A 16,650-nucleotide genomic window follows, 5' to 3' on the forward strand; every position below is an offset into this window, starting at 1 on the left:
AAATTTTGATTTTTAATATTTGTGTTACTGTATCACAGTTATTTTATGACACATATGTACATATAAAACCATTACCTTATGTACATATATTTATATATCTTATATATATATACATATAAGTCCTATTATATATATAAGCCCATATATATACATATACACACACACACACATACATACATACACACACACACACACACACATGCAACCATTATACAACTTTATGCATTGAGGTGGATTCCCAATTCACTAAAGCTTACAATTATACCTCAACTTCCTCTAATAACCTACATTCTATCACAGATCTGAACACACAGTAAATATGTAATAAATATTTGCTGACTTTTAGTTGTTCTGGTCTTTTTTGGGATGATCATTATTCCTCCACCGGGTAGGGCAACCAAAGTGAAAACTTGACTTTCCATCCTCTTTAAAGCACATGTTATATAACTCAACAGGCAATATAGCAATGGTGGTTATGATCAGAAGCCGGACTCTCTGAGTTCAAATCCTGGATCTATCTCTTTCTTGTTGTATAGCTTTGGGTGAGGAGTTTAACCCCTCTAAACCTCAGTTTTTCTTTCTGACAAATGGGGGAAATATTAGTATCCACTGTGGTAAAAATTAAAAGATCAAATATGTGGAAAGTGAATACTCAACAAAGATTAGTTGCCATTATTATTACATTTGCCAAAGGGAAATAAAGCACCAGATTTGGAGCCAAAAAACTTGAGTTCTTGTTCCATCTCTGCTATTATCTAGCCCTATGTCCTTGCATGAGTTATTTCAGTAGTCCGTGTCTCAGTTTCTTCATCTACAAAATGGAGATAGCAATACTTGAGCTGTGTAGCTTATAGGGATGTTATGAAGATCAAATGAGAGAATAAATGTGAAAGTCCTTTGAAAACTATGAAGTGAAGTATAATTGTTAAGTATATAAAAGTAGATGTAACATGATTGTTGTATGGTAGGACTGGAGATGCAGAGGGTGCAGGAGACTAGGCTGAATACAGTGAGCCTGGGAAGATATTTTTAAAATAAAATTCCTTGTATTGGAAATATAGACTGTTATAGACAGAAGGGACCTTAGAGATCATCTAGTCCGTCATCTTAATGTTATATTTAAGAAAAAAAGATTCAAAGAGGAGAGATCTCAAAGTCACAAAGCCAGTCACAGAAATGAAACTAGAATTCATGTCTCTTGATTTCCCAAACACATTCCTAAAGCAATCACTGCAGATCCTTATTTGTTGACCTTCATCAAAAAAAAAAAAAAAGTAGTAAAGAAAAAAATAGTTATTTGTGGCATCCATGTTGGTAGTAACTGATTATTTGGGGTTTTATCACAAGGATAAGCCACATACAACATAGCTTTATTGTATTTTTATCAACTTCATTCCAGGTGAGGGAAAGTAAAGATGTAGGAAAGTGATGGGTGGGGGGAGGATTCAGTCAGGGCGAATGACCTCAGACTTGGCCAGATTCCCAAGAGATTGCTGTCATCCCCGGCAATGACCACTGTAGCACATGGTCTTTCTTTGATTGTTAATATTTACCTTTGCAGTCAGTCCTCAGTTATGTGTTTTTGGAAAACTTGGTATAGTAGATGAAATTATCAGTTGCTTAAAAATACAATTGCCAATTGTTTGATTCAAGTAAATTGATTACAGTCAGAGGACTATTCATTTTATGCTGGCATGCATACAGCCCACGTCAGGCAAGGGCTGCATCACCGATGGCAGCTCAGATATCGCTGCATTTCCTGAATTATATCCCATCAGGTACTCAGTAAATATATGTGTTGGATACTTTCATCTTTACATTTTTTTAGCTGAGATGAGAGCACATAAACATTTCCATCTGACAACCTTTTCAACTTCAACAGCACAGAAGGTTATTTTCAAAAGAAACAAGAAAGGAGTTTTTCAATAGCGAGCTCCAAAGGTGACTAAAAATGCCTTCCAACAAGGCAGACCATTAAGAAATGTAGTGTGAAATGTGTTAATACAATAAACTCAAATGTGGTCTCACTAGTCTTAGCTCCCCAGAATTTTGGCTGGCTTCCCCAGCTGCCACTGTGGCCTGGACAGTGTACATCAAGGTTCACCCTCTTCCCTCAATCTTGAAGTGCCCCCTTTCCGCCCTTCCACTGAAGGAGACCGATGGCCAGAAGCAGCTTGCCCTCACCTTGTCACCCCCACAGGTCCTGCTGAAAGGGACTACCTGCCTTGGCCAGGAAGCATCAGGGAAAACAACTGGACAGCTCTGCCATGCTGCAAAGATCATGGGCTGCTGCACCTAAAATGTTCACCAGGTGGGGCCCGCCAAAATTGGGCCTCTTGTGTCTGGGGTAAGTGCCCATAGTTTGAAATCAGCAAGGTGGAAGGAAAGGGGAAAGAATCTTGTTCACCAATTCCTGTTATGCCGCAAAAAAGATCTCCCCACTCTGGAAGCTTGAAAGGAACAAATTCCGGGCAAGTCAAAATCAAGGCTACTTTACACAGTGGGAAGTAAACATATGGAACCCCTTAGCCCAGAGTTGGTGCCAGCTGAAAATATAAATACTGTTAGATAAGGTTCAATACATTTATGACTGTTAAGGCAATGATAGGTTATTAAAGGAAACGAGGCTGTTTGGGGACATGTTAAATCTCTGAGCTCAAAATTAGTGAGGACAAGCAGATCCTCTGACAGCCTCAGTGAATGAGTCCTGAAGATATACATGGTCTCAGAACTGTGATTGTGTTCTCCAATTAAGCTAGGAAAAAATAAAGATGTGGTATTTAGGGCTGCTTGGCTCAAACTGAGATGCTAAAATCTCTGGTTTGCTCAGAGTTAAATTCTTCAATACATGTAAGGGAAGCAATGCGTTATGGAAGAAAAAAGCCCTAGTATCCTCCCTTTGCCCTGCTGCTACTAACTAGCTATGAGACTGCCCCCTCTTTAGGCCTCATCTTTTCCCATTTGTAAAATAAGGGAATTAGAGTAGGTGATTTCCAAGGTCCTTTCTAGCTTCAACTATGTTTAATTCAAATGATATCACGAGGTTCCCTTGAAGGGTTTGGAGCGGGGGAGATCCTGCGTCTTTCCTTGCCCTCCCTTGCTCAGGAGCTCAGAGTCTTCAAGATGTTCGAAAGATGCCCCTGATTCTACCAAGACTTGACTCCTTCAAGTCTGGCCTCCACAGCAGACGTCCATGCTCTGAAATTTATATCTCATGGCCTATTCCCCCACTCATCAAGCTCCCAATTGCCTTGTAAAGAGGTAGAACTGGTTAGATACAGGGGTTTGTTTTGTTCAGTGGGATAGCAAGGTTGGAGAAAGTTTGGGCTCCAATATTAGAGGCAGCATTGTATGGGCTTTAAAGCTAGAGCTAGCCCGGGTTAGAATTCTGGTTCTGCCATTTCTGTGCTCATCTATAGAACTTATCTCATCTATAGAATTACAGTGATAATACTGTCATCCCTCTAGGGTGATTGTCAGGATTAAATGAGAGAATTCATATCAAATCCTTAGCATAATGCCTGCCATAAAGTAAATGCTGCCACTAGTGGGCGTCTTTTTCTGTTCTCCACTAAATAGATATTGAGTTAAAAATTAAAACCAATAAATCAATAAATATTGGGCTAATAATCAAGGCTCAACTTTTAAGTTGTGAGAAATTATTTGGAGTCTCAGGGCCCCCATGTTTTGATAACTATAATGGCATATTTGCAATTTATCAGGGGCATTCTGAAAACTGCACATGCCAATGACAGAACTAATTCTGGTGGGTGGCATTTAATTTTGCAGTAACCCTGCAAATCACACTACTTAGACGAGTGCTACTTTGATCACCTCATGGAACCAGTGCAGCCTGTGGGGATCCTGCAGGGAGGCTGACAGAAAGGGAAGTTCCAAAAGGTGACCCCATGATGTGGCTCATCCATTCATAGTGCTGAACAATATTTTACCTTTCCTGTTCAAGGTGTTACAGGTGAACTGTAAGGTGAGAACAAGATCACAAGTCAGCACTGCCTCCTCCCTTCTTGAGTTCTCAACTGAGTGAGCATCATGGAGGGAGAACAAAGAAAGAAGTTCAGCCTGGGTGTGTGAAGCTGTAAAGTTGCAAGTTGAACCCAAACCCATTTTAGAGACAGAAGAAACTACCCTCTGGAGATTAAAAAGATGAAGCTGAAATGGGACAGGATCAAAGTTGATGAAATATCAAGAGAGGTTAATAAAGGAACATTAATTTATTCCTCAAATCCTGTATTCAGTCCTGTGGGTGTATTTTGGGGAGTTGAGGGGAAAATGGAAATAGATATCATAAAGAATTAACTTTTCTTAATGCACTTCCAGTTGATTATTATTATGAATGTCAACTTTGACCTGGAAATCCCATAGCTCATCTTACACAGGTTGCCTAAAGATAATTTCTCTTCTTAGGCTTTTCTGAGTAAGAAGCCCTCAATCTTTGGTGGAAAAACCTCAGTAATTAATTGGAAACATGCATAAACATAAAATGGCTTAAGAGTTTAGTGGATCAGGTAAGGAAGTCAAGAGATGGAGATGATCCCTAAAGGTGTGTACCAGGTCCAGTGTAAGGGAGGGTGAGAGAGATGGTGACTTGCAGTAGTTGGTGACGCTTTACTGGGAGCATCTGGTAGAAAATCTAATACATAATAAGGTAGGTCAGGCTGATAGTATTACTATATCCATTTTACAGTTTAAAGAAACAGGCTCAAAGGAGTTAAAGTGTTTTTCCCAGTAAGTGGCTGGGATGAGACTCAAACCTTAGTCTAATCTTATGCTCCTTCCATGCAACATGCTGTCTCCATTTAACTAGCATTATAAGGGAATGAGTGGTTCTAAGCTAATTTTCCAGATATTTGAAGCACGTCTTTCAGCAGTGCAAGTGCTATTTTTATTTTAACCATTTTTGAAGAAAAAACTTTCTACAATGCATCAAACACCTCCACACCTTATTATGCAGAAGATACAGATTACTGTGCTTTTAATTTTCTGTCTATTTCCATAGCCTTCTATCTCTTTTCCCACTGTAGCTGACAATGTTCAGTACTTCCTAGGCTACTGAAGATAGATAGCATATTAGAAATGAAGCACTCCTAAAAGTAGATATACTAAAATGTGACAGCTGACAATAAGTGAACACCATGCAGAATCACCAACTACAAGAGCACAACAGTCTGGGATTAATTCAGGTAGGGGCAAATAGACCTAAGAGGCCAAATAACTGCATGGACAACAAACTCAGTACCAGAGCTGGAATTGCCAGTAAAGACCCTGAATCATCCATAGAAAATTGAATTCTGTTCATTCTACTGCACTGGTATACTGTGGGGAAGGGGTGATATATGAGGTCCATCCCAGCTGGGAGGAGTATTTTTTCACTGATATTTAGAAATGCCTGTGCATATGATAATAAAAAAGCAAGTAGACAGTTTATTACTGTCTTTAAATTCTCTACACACTATCCTCTTATTGTTTGCACCCCAGACAGACCACTCTTACTGCTCCTGCGTTGGTATGCCAGTGCTTTACTGTGTTTAAAAGGATGGTAGTGGGGGAGGGTTTCCACTTTAGAAAGATATCCACTATCTCAAATGGCTCAAGGGTTGGTATGTCTAAAGGGGTAAATGTTTACTGATCTGGAAAACATAACTCATGTAAGAAGCATGGCAAATTATTGTGTGTTTAGCCTGTCACTTCTCTTTCCTTGTTCCACCTGTAATTTCAAAGGAAAAAAAATAACACTACAAGCAAATCCTCCATAGAATGCCATCCTATTGGCCTGCTGCAAGTACTTGGATCTTTTCAAATTCCAATCAGAATGGGCCATGCTTTGCCTTCTCCATTTCTGTCTCCTCTGACCCGGCAAAGTTTCCCATCTTTTATCCTGTCACTTAGCTAATGGTGTGTGTCCCTCTTGCATATATTCCATAGTCACCGGCTTCTTTCGCTAGTAGAGTCGTCAGCGAGATGCTCGGCAGATGGCTCACTGGCTGCCGTTCTTGTCCCCTCACTGCAGCAATCTGTTGTTCTAAATCAAAATGTTAATGAAAAATAAAAGAACGCAGTGCCAATGTCTGTCTGATTTAAATTAATACAGAGTCATACCTTTGGAGGCAGGTTTTACTGGCACGAGGTTCTCCATACAGGCTACCCATATTGTGTGTGGCTTTTTTCCCCTCTCTAATTAAAATTAAGCACTTTCGTTTATCTGAGTCTCTCTTGGTACCCCCAACTTGTTCTTTTTAATAATAACAAAGGCCTAACAAACAGTGGATTTTAGTGTTCCAGGGAATGGCATCTCACCTGGTGGAACATAATTTTGAGAGATATTATATGTGAAGTCTAATTATAAACATACTTTGATTGGATTCTGTTCTCAATACTGAAATGACACATTTACTAAATGCTTCAAGTGCAGCTCTAAGTTAGGCATGTAGTTATTGAAATCTCTTTCAATCCATTTGTTTTAAAACTGCTGCCAAAATCACTGCTAATTTGCTACTTTATTTACAAGGGCCCTTCACTTTCTATGTACTCAGCACAGTATTCATTTCTGTTGCAGCAACAGGACTGCTCCCCTCTTTGGGGAAAATGTATGTGTCTGCAAGATTGAGTATGCAAGACAAAATTTTAACTTCAATTTAGAGACGAAGGGACCACAGTGATGTTAACAGACATGGTGGAGGAAAATCACCTCAGTATTATAATTTGCCAAAAAAAAAAAAAAATCTATGAACCAAAAGAACAGCAGTTTCAACTGATTGCAGAAGACCACACCTTTCATTTGTTCTTCCTATGACTCCTTTGTAGATACTGCTAGGAATAGTATTGAGAATAATAAGAGTTAACATAGTGCTTCTTACATACCAGGCATCCTTCTAAGTGACTTACATTTATTTATTGTTTCAATCACCAAAATTCCGTGACTTAGATCTATTTCACAGATGAGGATTCTGGGGCACAAAGAAGTTAAGTCACTTGCCCAGTCACATAACTGGTAAGTGACAGAGCTAGAGATGAACACAGCCTGGTTCCAGAGCCTTCTCTTTTAAGCACTATACCATTCTATAATGTGCTGAAAGGGCCACGAAATCCAGCCTACTTGAAAGTAAGCTACTGTTTCCTTTCAGATTCGGCAAAGGATATTCTCTTTGCTGAAACTGCTGTGTAAAAATCAGGTTTCTACTTCAGTGGGGCTTGCTCCTTGTTAAATGCATGTGCTCTTTGTGTGTGTCACCACCATTAAGATTAAGGTGAGCCAGGTAAATTAAGCTGAAGCAGCAGGCAGGCAAGCAGGAGAAAAGCCTGGGTTTTCAGGTGGGAACTGGGGTGCTAGTCATTAGGTCAGTCATCTCAGGGCCACCTAACAGTTCTGACAAGAGAAGGCCAAAAGAGGTAAGGCCTACAAAGCCCACATTTGAACCAGCCAAGTATGTAGGGACTCCCTCCTGAAACACAACAGGTCAGGTCACCTGGCTTCAAACTCAGTACTTATTCCTACCTACAGGCAGGGCGAACACACAAACCAAACACTATTGAAGATCAGCCTTCCTCCTGCTGATCAGAAGCCAGCTCAACTGGAAAAACAAACAATAGAAGACGGTTATCTCTAATTAAATATATGCATTCCAGGATATATTTACTGGGGCATCAAGTTATTCAAAAGAAAAAGCCTCCAGTAGGAAGGGGCTAAGTAGAGAGGCAGTCATTTCCCTTGCTAAACCTCACTTTGGTGGTTGCATTTTTCTGGCCTTACCAGGGACTAAATGAAAATATGAGTTTTGAAAAGAATATTACCAGACAGCATGATAGGTTAAACAGAACCCTGGGCTGGGAGCCAGTTGTCCTGGGTTCCAGCCCCAACTCTGTTTCTAACAAACCATGCCTTCTCTGGGTTTCAGGTAGATCCTTTGTAAAATGAAAAGATCCTGTGAGGGCCTTCCTAACATTAAATAATTTCTGAGTTTAGCCACCTCCCCCAACCACCAGTTTTTAATGAAAGATGATTCTCCCTACAGAAACAAGGAAACTCAGAGGATAATTTGACCAAATGAAGCAAAGATTTGAGCTATTTTGGGGTGTTTCCAAGGAGGCAACTCAAACCATTGAAGTCAGAAAGTAGATTTCTTTTTGGCCTGATCTCTCCCAGTTGATATCACTAGATAATTGCTCACCCCTCTGAGTCATCAAATCATAGGCTGATTGAATCTCTGGGATATAAAGGACCTTAAAGGTCATCTTTTCCCACCTACCCTCAGAGATGGACTCCCTTTCTCCAAACACAGCTAGTCTAAGTAGTGGGACATGTCTGTTTTATAAAGCCTGAGTATATACAGGTGCTGCTTACCTGGATGGATGTCACAGGTCATTGGACCCTTTGACTCCTATTTCCAAATAGCTCTCACTCCTGCTCACTGATACCAGAGCATCTTTAACAGAGGGACGTTCATTCTCCACTGAAAACATATGATATAAATTCCCTTTGAAGAGGTGGCACTGTCTAAATCCATAATGCAATGCATGCAACTCTATAGCAGATCCTATCATGAGAGCAGATTTCAATAGGAAAGGAGCCCAAAGACATGGAATTCTTGAAGAGAGTGAAACAGGTTTCAGTGAGAGGTAAAAATTATATAGAATGGGAAGACAGCAAGGGTGGAGGCCCTAAAGTGATAGTCTAATAGAATGTGTAACAACCTGGGGTCAGACTTGGGTTTATAGCTCAACTCTGCCACGTAACTAACCATATTAGCTTGTGCAAGTCTCAACCTCCCTGAATCTAAGTTTCCCAAACTGTAACACAGGGATAATAATGTCTACTACATAAGGCTGTTGATAATTAAATGAGATAATTATTCAAAGGCATAATGACAGCATGCTTGATTTAAGTACATTTTCAGCCCCAAATCTACAATGTTGTCATAGTCCGATGGCCTTTGATGTGTTTGTTCTTGGTTATGCCTCTGCAACACTCGTGAATATGAATAATGTTGATGACCATATCTGCAGCCACCAGTACAAATTTTAACTCTCTTACTCTTCTATGCAACTAACTACACAACTGACTCTAGTACCCGCCAGGATATCAATTGTCAAGCAACTGAAATGCCCACCTAAACTTTGATCAAGATTTGCAAGCACAAAGACATTAGCTCCATGCTCATAATTTCAGAGGAGCTCATATTTTCAAGCCTGTTTCAATTTAGCCCAGTTAATAGGACTTCAAGGTAGTTTCCCTAATTAATTAGCTCCAACCAGGAGTAAATAATTATGGTGGCTTTTTGAAAAATATTCCCAAGGTATATTTCAACCTTATTATGGGAGAAAAAGGTTAACAAATGGGATGGTAAGGTTTCAGTATGAATTCCAGGTTGTGTGGGGGAGGTACTGAGTCCATATGCCTGTCAAAAATAATGACAGACAGATTACGGGTTGCCTCTGAACATACTGTTAGATAGCCTTGAAGCCCCCGACTTCTACATTATTATTAGCTTAAATGCTGTCAAGCTTGGAGTTGGGTTTTACAGTGATTTTGTTTGTTTGTTTGTTGGTTGGTTGGTTGGTTTTTCTCTAGGAGGTGTTGTTGGTTTGGAGAGGCTCATCAATTCCATGATTTACTATTTTCTATCAGAGAAACATGAAAGTTTGGGGTCCAGTATTGTCTTCCTTTTCAAAAACATGCTCAAAGCTCCATATTAAAAAAAAAAAAAAAGTTTCAACCTGCTCCTTTTTTTTTTTTTTTTTTTGCCATCCTCCTTTTGCTTCCTAAATCCCCTAATCTGAGATTTGTGTGAGTTGCCTTTATTTCCTATCCCACATTCTGTTCCTAACTCCTACACTCTGTTTCTATTCTCACTAATCTACCAACATTTCTCTTTTGAGTTCACCAGTGATCTTCTTGCCAAATCCAAGAGCTGTTTTTCAATTGTTTATCTTCCTCAATCTCTTTGGTGTATTTGACACACTGGTTTTATCCACTCAAAGTATCTCTTGCCTTAGCTTCTGCTGACACTTCACTTTCTTGATTCTCCTCTGATTTTCCATCTAATTCCCTTTTTGCCTGTAACATTAGGCAAAAATGTTCTCCTTCTCCTTTCTGGGCATGAGTTTCTTCCTCAGTAAAATAAAGGGTTTAGGCAGGGTAATATCTAATGTCCCTTTCATATAAAACATTCTATGGCTCTGAGGGTCAGTGAGTTATTTGGCTTTAACATGTTATCATGTTTTTAATGTTGAAGGTTTTGTAGCTACTCCAGTCGACTTTAGTGTTCCAGTAATTGATATAAGTGTCTGAACTTCATAAGGCTAGGCCTTTGCTGATTTATACATGTTTAATACATGCTTGCTTTTCTTCTTTATCTAAGACTATGCATATTCGAAATACCTAGATACTACACTGTTCCTTTCTCGAAAATAGATGTAAGGTACATTCTAGAACAATATCGTGTTGCTTATTATTAATACTAGTCTTTCAAAAATGTATTTGGATCAGAAATCTTTCATCTTGTTCCATTTAATTTGGATATTTAGAAAATGAAACAACAATCTTTTCAGCCAAGTGAAGGCATTATGACCAACTGTGAGAGCCAGAATTCACCAATGTCATCAACAAGGGGTCACAAATAATATATTTGACAGCTTAATACTGAATTCATATGTTACACAGAAATAGGTGGTAATGCTTTAGTGAACCCTTGTGTATCTCTGAGAAACATAACATCACTTAAAGACACTCAAAAAAATGTAAAACAACACAATTTCTATTGATACTTCTTTTCCTTCACCCATATTTTAGGTGCTATACATGATACTGCCAAGAGTTGCCTGAGACCCCAGGGCAAAAGATTGGCTATAAATACCTTACAAGCCATCCCCACAAATCCACCAAATAAGAAGTTTCCCTTCTCCTAATTAAAAGGCAGTAATGCAATTACTGATCCCAAGGTTATACAATAAATATATGTCAGTAATGAGAAGGTCAGAAAAAGTAAATTGTTAGTATACAAAATAGAAAATGCCTATCCCTGCTAAGGAAGCTAGTCAAGAGTGGGGATTAGGGTCCTTTAGCTGCTCCCAATGCAAGACACATAAAAAAGTAGCTGAGGTTTTGTTTTCTTATTTATCACCAAAGAATATATGAATTTGAAAGACCTTGCACACAGGAGCTCTTTTGATCCATGGAACATAAACATGTCAGTGTCTTAACAAGCCATGATATACTATCATCCGTCCTCTAACAACAGAAATTCAGTGACTTATGCAAAGTTGTAAGAGTCAGTGGCTGAGTCAACAGTCCCCAAAAATCTCTGTCAAAAATTCAAAAACTGTTAATTTATACAAAATATTACAATGACTGCCACCCTCGCTCTTTCTTCGTCTCCTTCTCCCTCTTCCTCTCCATTTCTCTGTCTCTCATACACACACATACTCCACCCTACCTAAGTGCTTCTCAAAGTCAACATGATGGGCTGATTTTTATTATATCGTATAGTATTGTTATTGAGCATGGACTAGAGCATTCAAATTAGTAGACTTGGTATTCAAGTTATTAGAAACCACTAAATATGTCATATAAGGTTTACCAATTTTTAAGAGTTAGAATAAAATAAAATTTACTCATGACTAAAAATATATTGTGCATGAAGTTTTCTTTCATTGATGATTCAGCACTGCCCTGGAAAGACTTCACACAGTTAAGTAAAAGGCACCATCTTTGGAATCACAGGACCATGAAAGTTTGTTCTAGGTAAAGCAACTGATCCTAAGGTCTCTGGGAAAAGAAACAACCTAGATTATTTTTCAAGTGAGTAAACATTGTCAGAATTGTTACATAAAATGCTAAAAAAAATCTTACCTTGAGATTGCAAACTCAAATATTCTTGACACCTTGCCTTCTATTTTCAAATCAGAAATCCCAACTTTCTGCCCTTAAAAGTAATATTGTGGTATCTCATTTTGTAGATCAGAATGTTTACTTCTCTAGAAGTATCTTCATCTTTTGGGCTTTTAAGATATTACCCTGAGAGGTCAAATTTACTATATGGCATTGTCACAACTTCAGGCTTAAATAGGTTCAACAAAATGCCAATTTATCTATCGAGAGCTCTAGGTGATATTGTGTGAATGACAAAGGGTTTGCTGTTGTGTGCCAAGAGTTATATTTAGGTTTCTGGCACAAACTAATAATTACTTATAACATTTTATAAAAACAAGAAATCATCTTGACAGCCTTTCATCCAAAGCAACATCATTCGTTCTATTAGTATTGGAGTTTTTGCAGTGACAAGGAGAAAATGATGGGTAATAATAATATCAGAAATAACAGCAAATGCTAGGCATTTGCTAAATGCTTTTACATATATTATGTCACTTAAATCTTCAGCAAATCTATGACATAGGTACTATTGTTAGCTCCATTTTACAAACAAGGTCGCCAAGACCTAGAGAAGTGAGGGTGTCCACAGCAGGGGTCCCCAACCCCTGGTACCAGTTCATGGCCTGTTAGGAACCAGGGCACACAGCAGGTGAGCCATGAGCTTGCATTACTGCCTGAGCTCTGCCTCCTGTCAGATCAGTGGTGCCATTAGATTCCCATAGGAATGCAAACCCTATTGTGAACTGCGCATGTGAGGGATCTAGGTTGTGTGCTCCTTATGAGAATCTAACTAATGCCTGATGATCTGAGGTGGAATAGTTCCATCCTGAACTCCTCCCCAACCCCTGATGGGCAGTCCATGGAAAAATTGTCTTCCATGAAACCGGTATCTGGTGCCAAAAAGGTTGAGAACTGCTGGTCTACAGGATCTTTTGCTCAACAAAATGACCTGGGTGTAGAATTGCATTGGTTGTTTCATATGCCAGAGCATTAATATTTAGTGAGCATCTACCATGTGCCAGGAACTGGGCCAAGTGCTTTACATAAGTTGCCTTATTTAATTCTGCCATCAGCCTTATGAGGTTGTTACTTTTAAACATATTGTACAGATGAAGGGAAGAAGGATATAAAGAAGTTAAGAAATTTTCCCAAGGTCACGCTACTAGTGAGGGCGGAGCTAGGATGTTAATCTAGATAGGTTTGAATCTACAGTTCACACTCTCTCCACTATGAAGTAAAAATCAAACCAGCAAAAGGCAGGAAATAAATTTAGTTTAAGAATAATTTCCATATTGTTTCCTTGGAGTTAAAACTTTAATCATGAAAGCTAATCCCAGTGTCGGTGCCAAGAGTAACTTCCTGTACACAGAGTTTTATCCTATAGAACACAGGGTTACAGCATTCCGATCACTTTTAGCTTTTAGAGCAGAGAATGGGAACAGGTTGAAGCCATTCTCCAGAATTCTTTTCAGGCCAAATAAAGGGAAAAAATAGACACAAAATGCAAAATCGTCCAAACTTATCCATATGCAGCAGGGCAGCTTTCTCTAAGACAATGAGTTAACTCTTCCATCCCATTAGATCTCCGAGTACAAGAAGTCAGTCCCTCTAGCCTCAGTGGCCTGAAAGCTTTAATAGCCTACCCAAACAGAAACACCCCATCAGCATTTCTCACTGGAATCCCTTGGAATAATTGTTAAAAATTGCAGTTCCCAAGCCCAAGCCTTGAAAGCAGGACTTAGGAATCTGCATTTTAATAAGTATCCCAGATCACTTATATGCACAATAAAGTGTGAGAATCACTACACAAAGCAATGAAACTCTCAAGCCTTGTGTTCTGAATTTAGGATGCTCAGACACAGATAAGCTGAATTTATTTTCAAGGAAGGAAAGTCTCCTTTAATTTAATTAATATTAACAACCTACTTAACATAAGCTTTTAAGGTTTTCAGAAGCAGTAACTGGCAAACAGAGTCAAGGTCTGTTCACATCCTTTGTATCTATTCATTACAGCAGAACATAGGATCTGTAACACAACCATATGTAGACCTCAGCAGCCCTCTCTTAGCCTTTAAAGGTCCCTATATAAAGTTCAATGTTCATCTAAGAACATTCCATAACCCAGACTTTACCCTAAATAAGACTGATCTTACATCAATTTATCCCTAAATAATGAAATTGAACTATATTTCCCTTCTCACAGTTGAAATCGGTCTAAAGCTGGGAATAGTAGTCTCCATAATAAATAGCAATTAGTTCAGTGTTTACTGTATACCAGACCCTATTACAAAACAAAATACTCCCTGGATTAAAAGGGCCCACAAGATGATTTTGCCTACTGTAAACTCCTCTTGAACATTCATAATGCACATGAACCTATTAAGGACTGCAAGAGGGCCTTGAAGGAAAGAAATCAATTTATTTTTCTTAACTCAGTTACAAAAACCTATCTGATAGCATACCCCTTTTATGAAGAAAACCTGACATACACTTTGAGAATGTGCTGCTACGCAACAGTGTTTCTCTAAGTGTCAGTGGCATCAAAATGCAAAGTCAGGAGCCCTACCTCAGACCTAAAGAAACCAACTCTGTGAGGGGCTTCAGGAATCTGCATTCTTAGGTACACTGCTCTAAGGTATACCAGGAGAATCAGCAGTTGCCCCAAAGGTGACAGTTGAGGGAAATTGTTATAGCTACACTGGCAAGGCTGACTGAAAATTAAATAAAAAATTCCAAAGTGGAAACTACCAAGTGACTATATTTCAACAATTGATATTTCACCGATCTAAAAAACTTGGGCTGTTTATAGGGGAAGATTCTTGCCTATACATAACTGGGATCCAAGAACAATGCACAGAACAAGTCCCACTAAATTGTCCAGCAAATTCTGCTGCCGCCTCAAGGTATAATAGGAAAACATAGGTGGGCAGATCTGCTCTCCCACTTGCTAAGCTGTAGGACTTTAGCAAGACCACTTTACCTCTCTGACTTAGTTTTCTCATCTATAAAATGAGAACAATTATCCCTACCTCAGGGAGCCACTGTGAGAACTAAATGAGGCAGCACACACAAATCTTCTATTATAAATATGAAGTTCACAAACTGTTCATTCCTTTTCCCCTTCTCTCCTTCCCCTCCTCCCCTAGTACAGTACAGCACTATGATGTCAGCATCATTAGCGTGGGGAAGACAGGAAGTGTTGCTGTCGGTTTTAGTGTAGTTACTCTCTTCTCAGGGTAGTTTCCTTTAATGAACCCCTATGTCGCAATAATGAAGTAGCCATTCAATTCTGCTAAGTAGGAGTCAACACCCACTGGGGTACACAGAGATGAAAAGGCAAGTCCTGCCCTCAAGTTGCTCATATCATAGTAGTGAAAATACCTAGTGTGTCAGAAAATGGGAACTCTTTTTCTGGGGGCCAGAGAGATGGACGCAGCTGGTCACAAAGGCAAGCCAAACTGATGCAAAATGCATTATGGCTAAGTTAAATCAGAGAATCCAAGGACACCCAATGTCATCTTTATCTGTCCAGAAAAGCCAACTGCTGACCTAACCCAGAGCTGCAGTTCCAGGGCTTGGTTCCAGCAACCGGCACAAACCCAGTCACAGGCTGCTTTGTGCTTTGTGCCTGGTGCTGTACTACATATCAGCTAAAGCCAGTAAGCTGAGCTGACCTCTGCTCTCTAGGAGGAAAAACACAGATGAAGGCAAACCTCTAATGCACACGAAAATAAGTGAAAACTTAGTATCAAACAAGCAAATACATTTGCTCATATCATTCTCTTCTCAGGTTCCTGTTGATTTTTCTCTAAGATGAAAAAGCTTAGGTGAGACTGAAATAAGTGAACCTCAAGTCCCCAGCCTCCCCTACCTCAGCAACTTGTCAAGAGAGTTGGAGATTTTTGCCATCGTTATTTTTCAAAACCAATTTCCTAACAGTTGCATGACAATCAGCAGTCAAACTAATTGGAATGTTACTTTAACATTTCTTCCTCCTTTTAGCATTTTTTGTGCTGTGTTGTGGGGAGGAAGGGATGTGAGGTTTCAGCGATGCTTACATAGAACCTTTCCTTTCCTTTCTTATCACTGCTCCCAACTGGGTCTTCAGCTTCTTGGGTCAGTGGGACAAACTACAAGCAACTGCTACAGTGTCCCTTTCCACTTGCATCTCTTCTCATATCTAGTGGGGTTTTGTGGATTGACAAGGTTGGCACTTCTCAGAGATGGAGGGAAGGGAGAGACAGTGGTTGAGGAGCAGGACCAGTGGATGACTTGGCTAGTAATTTCTTGTACCTTCCATTTAACCCTATGCCAGGCCTCCACCACCACCACTGAGGAGAAAGAATGTCATAATTAAAGAAGGCTCTACGAATAGCACAGATATTGTTTCTAAACAGGAAAAAAGAGTGGTAGGGGAAGGAATTCTATTAAGCAAGCATTGTTGGTTTTCTTCCCCCTGATTTTCTTCCAGAAATGTGTGTAGGGAGAGACTACAATGAAGGGTCATAATCTATTAAATATATGGACTAAACTAAATATGCCATCTCAAAGGAAAACATAAGTAGTATTGAAAGGTCTGGTCTAGTCTCAGCTGGTCAGCCTAGAATCCACTGGACAACTGCACTTCATTACTAACATCTAACTCCTCAAATAGCCTTTTAGTACTATGTGATGCTGCTAAAGGGCAAAAGGTGCTGACAGGGACCATGGACATTTCTGCAGTGCCTGTCCCCCCTGGTAGTGTTCAGATCTTGCAAAGCCAA

At 39.4% G+C, this 16,650-nt stretch overlaps 1 protein-coding gene across 10 annotated transcripts in view; it reads left to right on the forward strand.

Annotated features, from left to right (window-relative positions):
- The window catches only part of GRIA3 (glutamate ionotropic receptor AMPA type subunit 3), a 308,174-nt gene that overhangs the window by 17,014 nt on the left and 274,510 nt on the right, over positions 1–16,650 (forward strand). For 3 of the 10 annotated variants that reach the window (XM_009235221.3, XM_063721255.1, XM_063721256.1), the window contains exons 5-6: positions 2,201–2,347; positions 3,965–6,757. The exons of the other annotated variants lie outside the window; for them this stretch is intronic. In XM_009235221.3, the coding sequence (XP_009233496.1) occupies positions 2,201–2,347; positions 3,965–3,984 (167 nt within the window). In that variant the 3' untranslated portion in view covers positions 3,985–6,757. Of the gene's footprint in view, positions 1–2,200; positions 2,348–3,964; positions 6,758–16,650 lie in introns of those variants that run through there. 10 annotated transcript variants of the gene reach the window in all.

This window comes from Pongo abelii, chromosome X (genome assembly GCF_028885655.2).
Source record: "Pongo abelii isolate AG06213 chromosome X, NHGRI_mPonAbe1-v2.0_pri, whole genome shotgun sequence".
In the NCBI taxonomy this organism is placed as follows: domain Eukaryota; kingdom Metazoa; phylum Chordata; class Mammalia; order Primates; family Hominidae; genus Pongo; species Pongo abelii.